This window comes from Typopeltis vanoorti, chromosome 9 (assembly GCF_054136105.1).
Source record: "Typopeltis vanoorti isolate ZY-2024b chromosome 9, IOZ_Tvanoo_1.0, whole genome shotgun sequence".
In the NCBI taxonomy this organism is placed as follows: domain Eukaryota; kingdom Metazoa; phylum Arthropoda; class Arachnida; order Uropygi; family Thelyphonidae; genus Typopeltis; species Typopeltis vanoorti.
In genome coordinates, this window is record NC_143557.1 from 36,762,528 (window position 1) to 36,783,744 (window position 21,217).

At 37.8% G+C, this 21,217-nt stretch overlaps 1 protein-coding gene across 4 annotated transcripts in view; it reads left to right on the top strand.

Moving 5' to 3' along the window:
- Positions 1 to 21,217, top strand: part of LOC150102972 (transmembrane channel-like protein 7) — a 482,602-nt gene that overhangs the window by 396,471 nt on the left and 64,914 nt on the right. For all 4 annotated transcript variants that reach the window (XM_090398586.1, XM_090398588.1, XM_090398587.1 and 1 more), the window contains exon 15: positions 18,322 to 18,400. In XM_090398586.1, the coding sequence (XP_090254712.1) occupies positions 18,322 to 18,400 (79 nt within the window). The remainder of the gene's footprint in view (positions 1 to 18,321; positions 18,401 to 21,217) is intronic.

Sequence of the window (21,217 nt, forward strand, 5' to 3'; positions counted from 1 at the left end):
GTATGGCACCGTAGTAGAGTTTCGGCAAGATTAACCACAGGCCGTAGTGAGAAGTTCATCTATGTAAAATCCTAAGCAGAGGTATAGCATCCAGCCCAAGCGAACACGTGTAACCCACGTGGCGTTAAACTCAAGACAACCAGATTCGAAACAAAGGATGAAGGAGGGCAGGAAGCCGAAGAAAAAGAATAGATAAGTACTCTCACTTATTCTAGCCCTTTTGAAATTGACTAACATTTAAGTGAGTGAAATCTGAAATTTGTGTTAGAAGAAAGAGTGAAAATATTTAGATCTGTAAAAATGACTATGTTTTCTTGAAGCGAACTTTAGGAACTTTCAACCAGATAGAGATTCTGTCATGCTTAGTCTGAGAGATGTTATAAAGTGTGTTAAAGTGCCTTAATATTAAAATGAATTGTAAATCTTAAATGTAATGTGTATTGAGTTATTGAAATATTGAATATTGCTAATACTCTGAACTTAATGTTAAGAATGAATTGTAATTTAATATCTATTAATATTATTATTATTATTATTATTATTATTATTATTACCACGGGCTACTCCAGGAGTCCTTAGACTCATCGAGGGAGGCCCTAAACATCATGTTCACGCAGCTGTTCAACATTCTCACAGTATCTATCATACCTTGCCTTGAACTCGCTCACTGTCATAGCACCCACAACAGACTCTGGCAGCTTATTCCACTCATTTACCACTCTAAAAGTAAAGAACCCAGCTCTAACACCCCTGCTAACCACGCTCTTGCCCAGCTTCCATGGGTGTCCCCTAGTTCTCCCACCACCAGTCCTGATCTCAAAAATATCATCTGAATTAATCCTATAGAATCCTTTTAGCAATTTGAATGTCTCAATCATGTCTCCCCTTTTCCGCCTATCAACTAGTTTCTGCAACCCACAAATCTTCAACCTGTTCTCATATGGTTCATTCCATAGACCTGCTATCATCTTAGTCACTCGCCTCTGGATCCTCTCAACCTCTCCCCATCAAGAAGGAACCGAGGTGACCAAATCTGGGCACAGTAGTCGAGATGAGGTCTTATCAGGGCTCGGTACAGAGGTACAATAACTTGTTTTTCTCTGCTCGTCAAGGTATTTTTCAACAACCAAGTGAGTTGATGAGCTGATTTAGCTACTTTCGCAATGTGCCCCCTAAACTTCATCTCCCTATCCACCAACTCCCAAGTCCCTGGCCTCATCAATCTCTTGGAGTACAGTTCCACCAATGTGGTATACTGCTGCTAATCTTTTCACTCCGAAATGCATAACCTTACATTTTGTCACATTAAATTGACATCCATTCTCCTTAGTCCAGAACTCCAATCTATCTAAGTCATCTTGCAAGACTTTGACATCTTCTGCATTCACTATCGCCCTACCCAACTTTGCCTCATCAGCGAACAAATGAACTGTCCCACTTAGACCCTTCCCTATATCGTTAATGAACAGATTAAACAGCAGTGGTCCAAGAACAGAACCCTGTGGCACACCACTAGTCACAGGCCATTTTTTGAACTCTACTCCTGAATAAACTACTCTCTGATATCTCTCCATCAACCACCCACCTATCCATCTTACCAACCCTATATCCATTCCCATATGTTGTAGTTTACGGATTAGAATTCCATGTGGTATCCTGTCAAACGCCTTTGCCAGGTCCAGCAGTATCACTGTAAACCCATTTCCCTTATCCAGTTCAGCCGTCACCTTGTTATAAAACTTGAGCAAGTTACTGAGGCATGATCTACCCTTCACAAAGCCATGCTGTCCTCTGTACAGTATCTCATTTTCATCAATCCATTCCTGTATTTTTCCCTTGACAACGACTCCTGATATGCTGATCGGTCGATAATTTGCAACCATAGTCTTGGATCCTCCTTTATGCAGTGAAACTATTTTCCCCTCTTTCCACGCCTTCGGGACTAAATCAGACCCGGGACTCAGATTAAACAACATGGTCAAGGGCACTGATAATTCATTAGCCGCTTCATGCAAGACCCGTGCCGGTATACCATCCAATCCCACAGATGTATTCACATTAAGGTTCTGTAATAGACTATTCACCTCCACTTCATTCATCACAATTCCCATATAAACTAATGGTTCCTTCATTTTTTCAACGTCACCACCTGGATGATATACTTTTGCAAAGTGCGCGCTCAGTAACTCCACTATATCGACTGGTTCAGTGAACTCTTTACCATCGTCATTCCTTAAAATCATTTTGCCATGTACAGTTTTTTTCTTGCTTGCAGCATATTGAAAGAACTGTTTGGGATTCTCTTTTGCTTGCATAGCTAGTTTCCTTTCATAATCGGCTTTTGCTGTTTTTACCACACTCGTTACCCTTCTGGCCTGTACTTTATACTGTTCGTGTGCCTGCAGGTCACCCCTTTCTTTAAATTCCCTCCATAGTTGTTTCTTATTTTGCAGCTCAAGCTTAATGGTGTTATTCATCCATTTAACCCCTCCTTGTTTCACTATTCGGACCTTAGGTATACAATCAGCCATAACCTCCTGTAAATGCTCTTTGATCACTTCCCATGCTCTATCGACGTCCAGCCCTTGCAGTTGTACATGCCATGGCACTGATCCAAGCAATCTCCTAAGCTTGTCATACTTGCCAGCACGGTAATTCAACTAAATATCTATTAAGTTGCCAGAAAACTAGCCGTTTGGCTTTTCATTTTAATTAATGAATTGTAATCTTAAATGTAATGTGTATTGAGTTATTGAAACATTGAATTGCTGATACTTTGAAGTAGAATACTAAAATTAATTTAAGACTGAGAGAGTGAATGAAAGGTAGTGATTTAACTTTAGATTTTGATGATCAATTTAACTTGTATAGCTTTACTAATTGAATTCAATAAATGTTTGATTCTTTAATTATATTTGTTTCTGATCATGTTGACTGACTCCGACCCTTCATAAAATATCGAACCTGAGTACGTGTGAATGTGCGGGAATACCCCAATTGAAAGTAAGGGCACGACCAAATAAGAGTAAAAATTATGCCAGAGCCCAAGTTTCTAGGAATTTAATTGTATTGTTAGTAGCACCTGAAATTCTATAATTAACCTAAAGGCAGTGTCTATCTCTAACTTTAAAGCTCAGGCTGGTGCAGTGAACAAATAAATTTGCTTGAGTAATCAGGATAATATATAGAATTCAGGGAACGGGTAATCTTCTGGTGGCCCTTAAAGGTTAAGCTAAGTAAGAAGAAGCATAAAAGAAACGTGACGTAAGGCTAAGCTTATTACTATTGTGGATCGCATAACAAGGACGCAACCTATTTAACATAGAGACATGCACGATAGAACTTGATATTGCGACTGTAATAAGAAAGGCTAATATTAAATGCGTTGTCACGATGTATCAGTGAGAGAGATACGAGGTACAAAAATATAGAAAAGCAACGATTCATCAAGTGCCTATACTGAAGCCCAAAACAGATGCAAAAAAATTATCAATGATTCCAAAACAGAATTTGAACAGGCAAAAAACAGGAAACTTGCAGCCTGTCCTAGTGGCAGCCATGCCTTTTGGTCTCTTGCCAAAGCAATTGGTCGCAACTTTTGCCCTACACTACTCCCACCCCTATCATACCCAGATGGCTGAATTGCAACTTACCCACTGAAAAAGCTAATCTCCTGGCTTAACACTTTGCGTGCAATGCACACATAACTGACAATGGCAAATACCCCCCAGTCATTCCAACTGCCCAACATACAATGCCCCCTGTATCCTTTTGCCAGAAAAAGATCATAAACCTGTTGTCAAAATTAGACACAAAAAAAGCTCCTGGCCCTGATGGCATTCCTCCAATTGTCCTGAAGGTCTGTGCAGCAGAACTGACTCCTATCCTATGCCGTCTGTACACACTATCTTACTCCACTGGTATCCATCCCAAAGCTTGGAAATTGGCCTATATTCAACCCATTCCCAAAAAAAGGGAGACAAATCGCTGCCATCTAACTACCGCCCTATCTCACTCACCTCAATCCTATCTAAATTGAAGAAAACCATTAATTCTTAACTACTACTCTACCTTGAAGGTACCCAGCTATTAAGCGACCACCAGTATGGATTCCGCTGATGCCGATGAACAGGTGACCTGCTCTCATATATCACCCATCTCTGGACACATACCATGGAAAAATTTGGTGAATCCCAAGTAGTTGCACTCGATATATCTAAAGCCTGTGACCGGGTCTGGCACAAAGGCTTACTAAGCAAACTTCCATCATTTGGACTGTCTCAGGACTTCTATAGATGGATTGCCAGCTTCCTGTCTGGATACACCCTATATAATGGTAGATGGCTCCCTATCCTCCCACTGTCCAACTAATGCTGGGGTCCCATAAGGTTCAGTTCTCTCACCGACCCTCTTCCTTCTATACATCAATGACCTACTTCAGTTGACCTCCAACCCAATACACAGTTTTGCAGATGACAGCACATTGCACCACTCCTCCTCCCTTTCATTTGACAAACCTTACCCTACACACCTCACTTCAACCCACAGAACATCAACCACAACTTCCCTTAACGCAGACCTCCAAAACATCCTTCGATGGGGCTCAGATAACCTTGTCAACTTCAACACTAGTAAAACCCAGTTCATTTCCCACAAAAAAGAACCATTTTCCCCCAGTATTGTTTTTGATAACACTCAAATCCCCAGACAAGATGAAATTTCTCTTCTCGGAATTACCATGACATCAGGCCTCTCCTGGCATAAACACATCACAACCATTGCATATTCAGCTTCCAAAAAACTAGGCTTTCTCTTTTGCTCAAGACGTTACTTCACTTCAAAACAGCTGTTAACCTTATACAAATTGCAAATCCGCCCAGCTATCGAATACTGTTCTCACATTTGGAGTGGGGCTCCTAAAATGCTTAACTCAATACAGAGGAGAGCAATTAGACTGATAAATGATCCATCTCTTACCGATTCACTCTTCCACTTTCACCTAGACGTTTAGTCTCTGCAATTTGTATATTCTACAAATATTTGCATGGAAAATGCTCATTTGAAACAAAATCAATAATTCCCCCACTCTGTACTAAACCCATTGGAATATGTACAGCCACCTTCCAGCATCCCTTCACAATATACCTTGAAACCCATAAACAAGTTTCTCTTCCTCCTCCTTTATCCCTGCTACTGCTGTACTGTGGAACACTCTTCCCCTTGAGGTATTTCCCAAGGAATACAATATACAGGCTTTCAAATTGAATGTTAACGAGTTTCTCCTTTCCCATCCCACTATCCATATATGGTACTAAAGTACTATAGGTTGACCAGCCAACCTCTCGTATATGGGCCCGACATTAAAAAAAAAAAAAAATCTCCCCTCTTCCTCCTGTCCACCAGACTGCAAGTTGCATCTTCTCAATCATTCCTCATACTCAACATTACAGAGGTTAGAAACTACCTTAGTCAGTCGCCTCTAGACCCTTTCCAACATCTCTTCATCCTTCTGAAAACCAGGTGACCAAATCTGGGCACAATAGTCCATGTGTGGCCTAATCAAAGCCTTATACAGTAGAACAAGAATCTCCCTACTTCTACAAGTCAGTGTTCTCCGCGTCATTCCCAGAAGTCTTTGTGTTGTCTTCACAATTTTGGCTATGTGTCCTCTAAATTTCAGATCCTCATCCATCACCCCCAGATCTCTTATTTCTTCCTCCTCTGTCAATATATCGTCACCAAGCATAAATTCTGCATCCTATTTTTGTTTTCCGAATTTTGTAACATTGAACTCGCATCCCCCATTCCCAATCACTCAATTTATTCAAGTCTTCTTGTAAGGCCACAACATCCTCTCTACTCTTCCTGGTTCGTCCCAACTTTGCATCATCTGCAAACAACTGAATATCTCCATCCAAATCTTTACCAATATCATTAATATACAAGTTAAACAGCAATGGTCCTGAGGCACACCACTATTAACTTTCCTTTTCCTGGATATTGCTCCCCCCCCCATACACAACTTGTTGATACCTTTCAGATAGCCTGTCTCGAATCCAATGCATCAATCTAATATCCAGCCCCATCCACTGTAGTTTGACTATCAATTTATCATGTGGTAATCTATCAAAAGCCTTTGCAAAATCTAAGTATATTACTGTGTATCCTTCTCCTCTGTCCATGGAAACTCACCTTATTGTAATAAGTGAGTAGATTACTAAAACATGATCTCCCTTTAGTAAATCCATGCTGTCCATGAAAGATAATACCATTGTTGTCAACCCAATTCTGAATCCTAGTTCTCACAAGCTTCACCAACAACTTAACTACAACACCTGACATGCAGATAGGCCTATAGTTTGATGCTTGAGTTCTATCACTTCCTTTATGAAATGGTACAGTCTTGCCCTCCTTCCACTCCTTAGGAACTTGACCCAGTGCAAGACTCGCATTAAAAAAAATATGTCAAGGCCGGGATCAATTCCCTGGCACATTCCTTCAGAATATGTGGTGATATATTATCAAGTCCCACAGCCTTATTTACATCTAGTTTGCTCAACTCCTGTACACCTCTTGCTCACTTACAGTCGGTCTCTTTCCCATCATCAACTGATCTCAATCTCTCCATGAAGTCACATTCACAAGATTGAAAGACCTTTATGAACTGCTCATTAAGTATCTCCACCACATCTTCTTCAACAACATTATACCATTTTCTCCAATCAATGTCATTCTTCCTTAATCATTCTTTCTTTTGCTGTCTACATATCGAAAGAACTTCTTAGGATTCTTTTTGGCTTCATTAGCTAACTGCTGTTCATACCACTCTTTAGCTACCCTCACCAACCCAGACTACAAAGACCTGCCTTGCCTGGTCTTTGTAGTCCTCATGGAATTGGTTATTTCCACTTCTCTTAAGCTGCCTCCATAATGCCCTTTTTCTCTGTATCACATGCTTAATATCTTTATTCATCCATTTCACACCTACCTTATTTAACCTTCTCACCCTTGGAATACATTTAGACATTGCATCTACCAGATAGCTTTTGAAAATCCCCAAGCTGCATTGATCTCTTTTCCAGCTAATTACTCATTCCATGCTACACCTACAAGCTGTCTCCTGAGCTCTTCATAATCAACCCCCCCTCCCCTGTAGTTCCACATATACCCTTATCTTACAGAGGTCCTCACACTGATGGCAACCACCCTGGTAATCACCTCATGGTCACTCTCTCCAATTGGTGGGTGATTTGACACTTCATTTATAATTACATCCTCGGTGAGATTGACCAAATCCAAGACCCTCAATCCTCATGTGTCCTCTGTTACATACTGTCTGAGGTAATTATCCCTCAAGAAATCCATTTTCTTTACTTCCAGTTGCTATCTCATTATTCCTGTCTATATTGCCATAATTAAAATTGCCCATAATGATCACTCTTTTCTTATTTGCTTGGCTAATTTGATTATTTCATAGTCACTACCATTCACATTTCCTGGTCTATGACATCCAACCAAGTATTTCATTCCATTCACCTGTATCTCACACCATTCTGCCTCAAAACCACTGGCATGGCACTATTTCCCCTCTTGCATCTCTACTTTGTATGGACATAACTCTTTCTCTATCATCAATAGCACTCCCTCCCTTTTTACTCCTTCTATCCTCACGAAACACATCTACCCTTCCATCTCTATTCCTGTCAGGGTGTCATCCTCATTTAACCATGTCGCACTTATTCCAACAATTTTGGGGGAACAGACTGAATTTGTGCAACTATTTCATCTGCCTTGTTTCTTACACTTCTAGCATTTTATATAAACACAACAGCTCATTCCTGGATCTACAGCTAGTTCCACTGATACCACTCATTCGATGTGATCTCTCCATGCTTGACTGGGGCCATTTCTCTTTCTGCTTATTCATTTTAGAACCCTCTTCAATTCCAACTGTTTCCTTTTGATCCCAGGTCATCCCATTCCTTTCCTGTCTACACATGCTCTCACATCCTCTTGGAGCGTCCACCTTTCTCACACTGTGTACCCCTGTCCACCCTGAGCCTCCCCGTTTCCCTGTTCATCTTGCACACCTATTCTCTCATTTTCCATACTCATGCCACTTACTTCCTCATTCATAACCACTTCTTCAATCTCTCCTGCTCTTCCACATCATTTCCCACTTGATTTGATTCATTCTCTGTACTCACTTCTCTACCTTCCAGCAACAGTCTCTCTCCAAGTGACTCACACCATAACCACTTAAATGCAGTCCATCGCTCCCATACAGTTCACTTCATCCTTCAAACTCATTCCACAGATTAACAAATTGTACTCCCCTCTCCTCACATATTTCAGCCAACATATCATTCATAATCCTTGCTCTCCACCTCATCTCACCACAGTCATATCTAGGAAACATGCTTACTACCCTTCCTGTCACACTATTCTCTTTTATCCATCTAAGCAGCCTCCTGATATCCATTCTGACATGCTCTTTGTCTTCTGTCAAGTCATTCATACCTATTAAAACCATCAACTCCTTTGCTCGCTCCCTCCTCATATCCACTGCCTCAATCACTCTACTCATTTTACCGCCTGGAAAACATACCTTGTGCTTCCTCTTATCCAGCACATCTTTAATAATGGAGTATGCATACAATGCCACTTGCCCATCTTTCGTTAACTACTCTTTCGTACCTACTTTATTTGTTTTAATCATTTTCACCCGAATTTTCTTAATTTCACTCGCATCCATTTCATCTCTTGCCTCATCCAACCCAATTCAACTTTCGAATCTCATGTCACATTCTCTTTATCATTCAGTCTTTCTAATTTTCAAACTCTCGACTCCTGCTTCACACTTTGACTCTCATTCATTCTTTTGAGTTTCTGTACTTTCAATTCATGTGTCTAACTTTCACTTTTATTCATTCTTTACATTTTTCCCACTTTCGAACCTTGCATCACACTATTTCCGGATTCGTTCATTCTTTCGATATTTCCACCTTTCGATTCTTTCATCACGCTATTTCAGGTTTCTTTCGTTCTCTCAATTTTGTTTCCTTCCACCACATTCGCCTCATCTTAGGTGTCTTATTGTTATTGCATTCTCTCAACAACTCTTTTCCTGGGTTGCCTCTTTAACTTCCGGAGTCCACCTTGAAGATCTGATTTTTGGTGTATTTGCAGACAAATTTACTACTCGTCTTCCTAACTTAATCTGTGTTTTCTTCAAATTATCCCACTAATTTGAGACTGATTGGACATATATGGTAAGCAGTGATAAAAGTGATTGGGAAAGGACAGGTATGGTGAGGAAATTACAGCTCACAAGTGGCTTGAATAGGACTGGCTGTAGACTAAAAAAATGAACTCCTCTGTTTGTTTACAAATGCCAGAAGTATCAGAAATAAGTGAAATGAAATTGTTTCACTGGTTGAGTTTATTTGTCCCAAAATCATTGGAATAAGTGAAACATGGTTGAATGAAGATGATATCCTAACAGGAATAGAAATGGAGGTATACAGTACTTTTCATGAGGATAGAAAGGACAAGAAGGGAGGAGGCATGCTGCTGATGATAGCAAAGAAATTATGCCCACATAAGGTTGACATGAAAGAGAGAAATAGTGGCAATGGTTATGAGACAGTGTGATGTGCGGTAGTGATTGACAGGAAGACATATTTATTTGGGTCTTGCTATAGGCCAGGGAATGTGGAGGGTGGTAAGGAAGGAATGTATAAACAACTTGAATTGGTGAACAAAAGAAGATAATTATTAAGGGTGACTTTAATTATGGCAGTATAAATTGGAATGAAGAGATAGCATTTGGGAATCAGGAAAATGAATTTCTCAAGTTCTTGAGAGATAATTATCTCAGGCAGCATGTAAAGGAGGGTATGCAAGGATCAGAGTTTTAGATCTGATCATTTCATCAAAGGATGTAATTGTGAGTGGCATTAACACTTTCTGCCAGTTGGTAAGAGTGATCACGAAGTGATTACTTGGGTTGTGGCCAGCCATATGCAGACTTCTGTGAGGAATAGATATACTTGGAAGTAAAAGACTGATGATTATGACCAGCCTGAAGCTATAGCATGGAATGAGGAGTTGAGTGGTAAGGAAATAGATGCTGCTTGGGAACTGACAAAGAAATATATATGGCTGAATGATTGGCATAAGCATGAAATCTGGAAGAAGAAGAAGTTACTTTGGAGGCAGTACAAGAAGAATAAAGGTAATAATCAGTTATATGAATAGTATAAAGAACAAACCAGGAGAGTGACTCATTTAGAAAGGAAAACAAAAGTGGAGTAAGAGCAGAAATCGGCAAATCAGGCAAAGAAAAATTCCTTGAGAATTTTTTAGATATGTGGCAAGTAGAAGGAAAAATTATTATGGTAAGTTTTTTTTTTTTTAACTTCTGTTAAAAAAAAAAAAATTTAACATAGAATCTCATTAAACATTATACATGTTTAATGAGATTCTATTGTAATCATCACCCTAACTGTATGTTATTCCTATTATTGTTTAAACTACTGCTGTACTGATGATGTCCTAAGATACTTAGGATGAAATATTTACAATTAAATAATTTTCACTGTGGTTAATACTTGTATTTCTTTTAATTATGGTAAGATGATGTTAATGAATGAAAATGGTAGAATGGTAACTGCTGCAGAGGACATTGTTGAAGTATTCAATCATCAATTTATGAGGTATTTCATCCTCATCAGGGTGGAATCATGAGCAGCTTACGTGTAGAGGATATAGGAGAGGATGGCTTAATTATGAATGAGCAGGGAAGGAGGTATTTGAGGAAATAATTACCCTTGAGGTCTTCAGGGAATGTTGCAGGGAATCGACAGTAGAATTGGCATGCCTGTTTAATAAGAGCCTAACAACAGCACAATCTAACAGATAAGCTTAGGTGTTGACGGTTATTTGCTACGTATTTTTAATGGTATTAACAACACCAAACAATTTTATCAAAAGATGTTTTATTAACTGCTTAGTTAATAAAACATCTTTAGGGGAGGGAGAGGTAATGGGGGCTATGGAGTATTTTATCTATTTTGTAGGGATTGTAGCCGTTGGCCAAGAACTTATGGTACAGATATTTGAGTGCTGTAGACAGAGCTGTATCGTTAGAACAAATGGCTCTGGCTCTGTGTGTAAGTGTTTTTAAAATGCCATACGGTTGAACTGAATGATGATGTGATTGTTTATGTAGGTATCTTCTTGTGTGTGTTGGCTTTCTGTAAATAGAAAAAGATAGTGATCTATCTGAAAGGCAGGTGACTAATGTGTCAAGAAATGGTGAGCAGTTATTTGCTTCTTTTTCTGTTGTCACCTACATACACAGCCAACACCCCAAAATCCACTTCACAGCTCTGTCTACAGAACTCGAATATCTGCGCCATACGTTCTTGGCCAACGGCTACAATCTCTACAAAATAGATAAAATACTCTATAGCCCCATTACCTCCTCCCTCCCCTAATACACAAGAACACAACATTACCATTTCTATTCCCTGTGTCAGAGGTACATCAGAAAAATTAGCTAAAGTGCTGATGAAACATGGCCTTCGCACCACATTCAAACCTCATGTTAAACTAGCAACTCTGATCTGCTCACCTAAGGATAAACTTCACCCTCTAGCACACCCCGGAGTGTATGACGTTCCCTATAACTGTGACTTGGTCTACTATGGGAAAACAGGAAGATCGGTTAACATCTGCATGGAAGAACATAAAAAATATATTTCCTACTATTACTATAGCAAGTCAGGACTAGAAGACCACACGTTGGATACCCTTTCACACAGGATTAGATGGAAGATTTCAGCCATGGCTTTGAAAAATTCTCCCAACCTAAACAAATATGGTTGTATTAATTTGCCAAAAATTTGGGAGACTGTTATTGTAAGAACAACTTCCACATAGCTGTAATGTTTTTTTTTTTTTTTTTTTTTTTTTTTTTTTTTTTAGAGAGCACCAAAATAAGACTTTAGATCTTTTGTCCATTACAATTATTGTTTCACTTACTCGCTGTCACATATACTAGCTGTATTGTGATCTGATGATACTGATTTGAAATTCGGTAAAATATAAGCAGTTAATAAAACATCTTTTGATGAAATTGTTTGGTGTTGTTAATACCATTAAAAATAAGTAATGTACAATTAAGGTACAACTTGAGCCGTAATTGTTTAAAATGGTTCCACTGCATAAAGGTGGTGATGAGGTTGTGGCTACAAATTATTGGCTAATCTTGTATGTCTGGAGTTGTGGTAAAGGTACTAGAGAGATTGGTGAGAAGTAGGATACAGAAATAGGTTGGTTGGTTGTCAGCATGGGTTTGTTAAAAGGAGGTTTACTAACTTACTTATGTACTATAACAAGGTGACCAATGTGTTGGAGAAGAGAGGAGATGCATGTACAGTGGTATACTTATATTTTTGCAAAAACTTTTGATAGATTGCCATATAACAAGCTGTAAAATAAACTGAAACAAATGTGATTGGATAACAGACTTCTGAGTTGGATCAGTGACCTGCTGTCAGATAGGTATCAGAAGGTTATTTATGAGGGGGAGAATGCCAAAAGAAGAAGGTCACTAGTGGTGTGTCGCAGGTATTGGTTTTGGAACCATTGTTGTTAAATTTGTATATTAATGATATTGAATTGGGTTTAACTAGCGATTTGCAGATGATGCAAAATTGAAGAGCAATACAGAATCAAGCAGAGTGGCCTTATATGAGGACTTGAATAGATTGCATTAATGGGCAGGTAAGTGGAAATGCCAGTTCAGTGTTGTAAATTGTAGGATTTTGAAATTTGGTAAGCAGTGATGGGATGCAGAGTACACACTTTGGTCAGAAACTTTAAAGGAGGTAGAGGAGATGAGAGATCTAGGAGTGGTGCTGGACACAGATCAGAAATTCAGGAGCCACATTGCAAAAGTTGTGAAAATGTTACATTGGATAATGACAATGATGCAGAGATCCTGACATTCAGAAACAAATAGGTTATAATGATTATATAAGGCCTTGATCAGGCCTCATATGGATTATTCTGCACAGATTGGTCACCAGGTTTTCATGGTAATGAGGATATGTTAGAAAGGGTCCAGAGAAGATTCACAACGGTGGCCAGTGGTCTTTGGAATGTGGAATACAAGGACATATTGAGAGAATGTAAATTGGAAAGTCTCATGAATAGGAGGTGAAGGGGGGGGGGAGATATGATTGAGACATATAGCTAGTCAGGGATTGTCATCAGGTTGATATTTTTCATAGAATGGGTGTAGAACAAGAGAGCATTGCTGGAAATGTGAGAGGAGTGAGGAGAAGGTTCTTTGCATGGAGATTGGTTGGTGAGTGGAATGCATTGCCTGAGTGTGTTGTGAATGTAGACACATTGAATCAGTTTAGGATACGGTTGGATGAGCATTGTGTGTGATAGTGTGTACCAGCCATGATGAATCTCTGACTTCATGGAGGTCAGATGTATATCATAATAATAATGTAGAGGCTAATTACTTCACATCGGTTGCCTTTGTATCCCATAATGCAATGCACATATCCTTATGAACAAGTATAATGATATGCATTTTAGGATGGGCCACTACCCAGACCATCTTCGAACTTTTAATGGGGTCTCATCAGTGGGAGCTAGACCCAGAAGTGACACCAAGGTTGAAGTAATGCAGAAGTCATATTTATATATATAAGTAGTCAGAAGCTGTCACACCTTATTACTAAAATACTCTGGATATAGAGATAGATGAAATTTTTTTAAGTGTAAGCAAACAAAAATAGTCTACACATGAAGTAACTTCATGACTGGGCTACTTGTCTATAGAGGCTAGTGACTTCACATCAGTTGCCTTAGTGTCTCGTAATGTACATATCCTTACGATCATGTATAATGCATAGCATTGTACCTCCCAGAACATTTTTTTTTAAGTCATTCATGCTTAATGATACTGCTCATCCATCTAACTCCTTGATTTTCCCTCCTCACCTTGGGTATACAGTCTGATATCATTTCCTCCAGATATCTCTTGACCCCCCCCCCTCTCCCATACACTGTAGACATCATTTCCATGAAGGAATTTATGTCATGTCACGTCACTGGTTCAAGCCACCTCCCAAGCTTGTTATAATCATGTGCTTTGTAGTTCCCCATATACCCTTTTTAACTTAAATTTCCACATGTTTGCTATCTCCCAAGTCAAGACCACACAATCACTCTCCCTATTTGGAACCACTGTAACCACCTTAGTTGTAGATAGCTTTTCTGATCCTGTAACAAGATCTGACACTCTCATATCCCAAGTTCCCTTCAAGTAATTTATCTCTCAGTAAGTGTATAGATTCCATTTCCTTCCTGCCATGTGATCTTTCCTCTTTCCAGTCAATGTCTCTCAAGTCAGAGTCCCCCATCATGATTACTTGATGGGTCTCAGATATTGGTCTCAATCTCATGCCAGATTTTCTAAAAAAAAATGAACTGTCATCTGCATGACTGTCTCCTATGCTTGTTATCTACAGTTCATCTGTTATCATCAGTGGTACACCATCTTGTCTACTCCTCCCTATCTATGCCCATCACATTCTATCCTTGTAACTTTGTACATACACCATCTGCTGTTCTCACTAATGCATATAACTTTTAGCACGGTTGCACTAACCAATGCCAAAAACTCTTCTCTCTCTTATTACCAATACTTTTAGCATTAGTATATAGAAACTATAGCATCACCTTGGACCCCAACCACTTTTACATCCTAAATTAACTACTCTATTTGATATTGTTGCCTAAGAGACTACATTCTGCATTTTTGTTCATTCATTCATTCATTTGCTTCATATGAAGGATGCCTTCACATGTGCTCACCTCCATCTGCCCTAATTTCTTTAGTTTTCCTATCTTGGCATTTCCACACCCTCAGAGAACAAAGCTTTCTCTCGATGCCTAACTCTGAATTCATTCAAGTGCATAAGGCAGAAAAAATTTAAATGTTGTTGAAATTACCCAGAATGACCCCCTTTATTGTTATGTACAGGCATTTTTAGGGTAGAGAATATATGAATATCGTCATTTACATCAATTAAGTAATCAACAGTTGAAGTACTGTATATAGAAATATGACTTCTGCATTATTTCAACCTTGGTATCACTTCTGGGTTTGGCTCCTACTGATGAGATCTCAATAAAGATCACATTCGATCTGGGTAGTGGCCTTTCCCATAATGCATAGCATTATACATGTCCATAAGGAGCTTGTTAAATCCTGAATGAAAGAGAATTTATTCTAAATTATTTCATTCAGATCTAACAAGTAACAAAATTCCAGGAGCAATATTTGTACATTAGTAAAATTAAAGTTGATTGTGAATCATCGATAAGGTTCATAACTTAAATATTTTCCTTATGCCTTGTACTTACTGTTATTAGTTCTTGTGAAGTTATCGGAACTTGAAAATATATAAGGATTATATTAGTGTGTGAATATCTGAGTCATACTACTAGCAAACTAAGCAGATTAGGAATGAAGGCCTGAGGCAGTCACGTACACAAGGACTGAATTGCGCGTGGAAGTTACCCGTAAACACGCTAGGAGGAGTGACGGCACTGGGTGCAAGAAAAATTTAAGTGCCGAGAGAAAGAACGTGACATAAGAGGGAGAACATCGCGACAAAGATATATAGAGCTGGGCGACGTGAACTCGAGTCTTTTTTTTTACCCGTTGTGCTGGTCATCTAGTTCCGGAGTTCCTGAGAACGGTGGTAGGAGTATGATCGAAGTGGACGATGTCGGTAGGCAGACTGGCGGTCAAGCAGAAATCCAGTTCAAGTACAGACCTCGACTCTGTGGAGAATGCAGCGTACACCGAGAAGTTATGCGGGACCATTTGATCCGATCACGGCAGGCCAGATTTGTCTACACCGAAGGAACCGAGTCGTGACCGAACCCGCAAATCCGTTTTATTAGGAAGAATTATATAGCAGATATAGGATCAACGCGACTCACACATCCTACAGACAATCAAGGAGGAAGCCAAAGCATTCCAGAATCTCCGGTGAAGTAGTATCTTATTTAATTAACTTGTGTACTGAGAGGAGTAGTAGGAATCTGAGAAAAGAACTGATTAGTTACTAGATTTACAGTGCATGATAGGACTTTAGAAAACTAGAATCTTAACGGGGAACCGTAAAGTTATAGGATTGAGAGTTGTAAGGAATTGTGTTAAATGAATTATAGCATGCATAATCTGTTAGTTCCTAGTTCTGAGAATTGTTGAATGATTAGCTGGATATGTTAAGCAATTAGAAGGAGTTTAAACTTAGCTTTATGAGAGATATAGAATTGTGTAATGAGATGTAAAGAATGACCTGGAGATGTTTTGTTAACTAACGTTAGCCTGCTTGATAGCTTTAGTTTTTAACCACATAAATGTTGTTATTTGTATCTTACTTAGTTCTATGAATAAATCCATTTTTTGTCAATTAAATAGCCTGCCTGATCTTGGTCTCAATGGACCGCTCATGAAAATTTGAATCTGTGCAGGATTAATGTTTAAAGATAGTGACGAATGCAGAGAAATTTAAGATTTGCATGACATTAAAATTTAGAACAGAAAATATAGATTTAAGGAATAGTGGAATAGTATGCATTTCTGATTGCTAGATCCTTGACAATGAAATTTGCTCTTGTCTAGAATTTTGGATGGCGCTGCATAATCAAATAAATTTTTCCTAAATTTGAAGAAGGATTAGCACCAGAATTAAAACAAAGTATTTGGCTCTTGCCAGAGGCAATCCCTTTGTCAGCTAAGTTTTGCACACTCTATCAGTAAATTAAGTGATGGCCAAGCATTGATTATGCAACTGAGAAAAAATTAATTAATAGATAAGAAGTGTCATATAGAAGAACTATAAGTAAATTAAAGCATAAAATAAAAGATCTAAATACACATACATATTTTACAATATAAACATTGCATTATGGGATACTAAGGCAATTGATGTGAAGTTACTTCACGTGCAAATTTTGTTTGCTAACACTTGGATAAAGGATTAAAACCAAGAATATAATTTTTTGACGTCGTTAATTTATATATACACACACACACACACACACACACACATTGCTTTTATTCTAAAAAATAGGTGCTAGTACTAATTCTTTTCTAGCAAGTAAAATTGAAAATTAAAAGAAAATAAAAATATATATATATTTACTGGTATTTTTACTTCATAGTGTAATAATGATTCTGTAATCAAACAGCAAATTATAAGTATATAAGACACATTTATTGTACATATAAAAATTAAGTCAAGTATATATGATAATTTTTAATAAAAAATTTACATAGCAAATATCTTAACGGTAGAAGTACTATTAATACTTATTTGAAGTATTAATACTTCTTTTGCAATTGAAAAATGCAAATTTCATTAAATAACTAAGCTTATTTCCATACTAGGTAAACATGTAAAAAAATTAATGAATATTCTTCATCTGTATGTCATAGATTCCTATTAATAAGTTGCTAGTGTGCGGTATGTTGTGTACTGTCCCAAAAAAAGCACTGTTTGTGTGTGTTACTAAGATTTATAAAAAGCAGAACACCAGAATAAGATAACATTTATTTTAATTGACAACATGACATTTCATCCTAATTATCATGGATTTCTTCAGATGTAAACATATAAACTAAACTAGTAGACTAAAAATATTTCTAATTGTATATGGAGGTAGCAGGGTTTTTTCTCCCGGAAATTCGGGTTTTTCATCCCGCATACAGACAAATCGGCCCTTCAGAACACATGCAATTTACAGACAAAAAAATACTAGTTGTGATGGTGGAGGTGGGCGGTAGGTGGCGTTGATGGAGATGATTCGTAGTAGAAGTTTGGTTTGGTGTAGTGGTTGAGACAGTTGTCGGTGTCCTCCCGCGATGAGTCTTTGGACTCCTTGGAGGTATCAGGAATAATAATAAAATAATAATATTGCATTGTTCAGAATGCTTAGCATGTTAATGCATTCACATGTTCATGTTTGTTAATGAAGGCTAGGATGTATTCAGACAAGTTGATACTTGGGTTAATATTTAGATGTTTTGGATCTAATGCCATTTCCAAAGACTGCCAGATTATATATATATAATTTTTTTTTAATTTCAAATTAATAACAGTAGAACTCAAAGATTAAGAATAAATGTAAAGAATAAATTCTTAAACAAATATTCTTTTTAGAGATTATAAATTTGATACTTTTTGCTGATTAACAGTTTTATTTTTGTATTAGTATTTTGGTCTATTACCTGAGAACAAGAATGTGGGCTTATGAAGAAATGTCTAACCTAATACGAGAACAAGTAATCATGGTAAATTTTGATTTTTATTGCATGTTATTTACATTAAGATTGAGGTCATATCAAAGACTACTAATTCATTTAAATTTTTAATTATCATAAATAGTGCAAAGCAAAACACAAACATCAAACTAACAGCTTCATCAATGAAGTTGTAAGTTTGAAGATTCTACCTCCACCAGATTTATTGATCACTGAATTTCCATCTTCTTTCACAGGCTGTTTGACTATTTTGAAAGTTGATAAAGGAAAAGCTGTAGATCATGTGTAAAGTTGATTGTGAGAGAAAAATTGTCCTCCTATGGTATAGCTCTGCATACACGATATCAATCATAACCTTATTATCTAAACTCAATAATCTCCTCGATGAAGTTCTAAGTTGGGATAGTGACATCTGTAATAAAACTACACACTCAGTTTTGAAGGGGATTCCTTGTTTCTATGCTTTCCTGAAAATCCACAGAGAATGCTGTCCTTCCTCATTAGACCTGTCATAAACTATAAATAAATTCAGAGGTTGGATATTTTGAATTGTTTGTTAAAGATGTCCTAACTTATTGCACATTTCTTTGAAAAAAATTAAGATTATTACCCTTCAATCTTCTGATACTCTGCTCAACTTTGATGCCATCTCTCTGTAGTTATTTCCCCCATTATTTTAATGATATTTCCTCCTGGTGTTGTAAATATATTTGAATCTGTCATACATTCATCTGGAAGAATAAGATCTATAAACAGACAGATGGTATTGCCATGCAAAGATTTCTATTCCCTCCTTTGGCTAATTATTTTCTAAACCATATGGAGCAGACCTTCTTTTCCACCATTCATTCTTAATCTTTCTTCAGCATCTAGTGATTTATTTGCTATCTGGCCTCATTCTGAAAATGAATTATTTTTATACAACAAATCAATTGTCTTAATCTACAAATCCAGTTCACTGTGGAATAGGAGACTTATGGCAGTTTATGTTTATTAGACATGATGCTTATTCATGCAGCTTTCAGTATTGCTGTATTCTGGAATCATTTCTTATAAACCTACTCTGGCAGACATTATTACTTCTTGAGCATCTCTAGTCATTGTTCACAGCGTACCTATCATACCTCCTTGAACTCATTCACTGATGAAGCACTCACAACCACCTCTGGCAACCCATTCCACCAATTCACCATCTTCCAAGCAAAAGAAACTCTTAATGCCTTTACTATCTACAATTTTTAGGGTAATCCCTTGTTAGGAGGATCTTGTTATGGTGTTCCTGACACCACTGTAGATGAACTTTCTGATTCTTTGCAGAAATTAGTGGTTTTCATATAGACATACGACTGCCAGCACTAATGCTCTTCAATTCCATGCACATGGGTTGGCAACAGCCTTCATTAAATGCTTCAGTCAACTGCTACACAGAGGAAGTTCTGCTTGTTAATACAAGCAATGTGGGTTATTTTTCCACTGATTAAACACCTGGGATATCTCACCTTTTGAGGAACCAGTCAGCTCTGCTGTTTTCAAAATGATGGCTCCACCCAGATGGGCACCAACAATAAGTCCTTTGTCAAACTCCAAAAGATGCTTTGTTTTTCACCATTGTAATCAACATCATTGACAATTACTGATCATCAGTATTCTTAAATAGTTGCCTAGAGCATATGGTGATGCATTCACTCCAGAATATATGCAAGTATTTTGCATATATTCTGCATAAGTGACATTTACATACATCTGCACAAAGGTTTCTAATTCAGTAGCTGGTATGTGTAATACATAGGTTGTGATTATCCCAAAGTGCATGACTCCTCACTTGGACCACATTAAATGGCAGCTATTTACTTTCCAAACTGCTTGTCTCTTAAGTCATTCTGCAATATTTCTACATCATTAACTATTGTCTTCCCAGCCTTGCACATCAGCAAACAACTGAACTTTTCCCCTTAAATCATTTTCTATATCATTAATTTATATATCAAACAGCAAGGAACCAAATACTGAGCTCTGTAGTAACTGCTAGTTACTTACCTTCTCCTGGCTCATCTGTTCCATACACCACTTTTTGATTTCTGGCCATCAACTACTCTGTTATCCAAATCACTAGCTTCATATTCATCCCCATTTACTCCAATTTATGCAATAGAGGTCCATGTGCAAACTTGTCGAATGCTTTTGCAAAGACATTCAGCAGGTTACCTTGGCAAAGTTCACTGGTATTACTGAATGGCTATTTCCTTTATCCAACTTGATTGTCACTTTATTATAAAAAAAGTAAACATATTACTAGGGCAAGACTTACCTTTCAAAAAAACCATATTGCTCTTATAAAGTATAATGTTCCTCTCCACCTAGTCTTGTATTCTCTCTTTTACCAACTTCTCTAAAAACTTTAACCACCACCCATGAGATACTGATTGGTCTGTTATTTGAAACTTTTATCTTGGAGCCTCCTTTATATAATGCAGCTGTTGTTCTCTTTCCATTCCTTTGGCACCTTTTCAAAACTGAAACTCAAATTAAACAGTTTGGTCAGAGGAGGTGCCAATGCCCTTGTCATTCTCATAATATACAAGCTAATATGCCATCTTTCAGGTATATATTCACATTAAGGTTCTGCAATATCAGAATCTCCAGCAGTCATTATCACATCTGGAACTGGAATTTCTCCACCTGGATGGTGCATACTTGCAAAATGATCACTCAGTAACTCAACACTGGCTTTCATCATCCTTACATAATCATTATTTCTTCTACATGCCACATAGCAAAAGAACTCTTTGGGATTATTTTGGCCTCATCAGCTAACTTCCTCTCATAATTAGCTTACCTTTGCCTTGT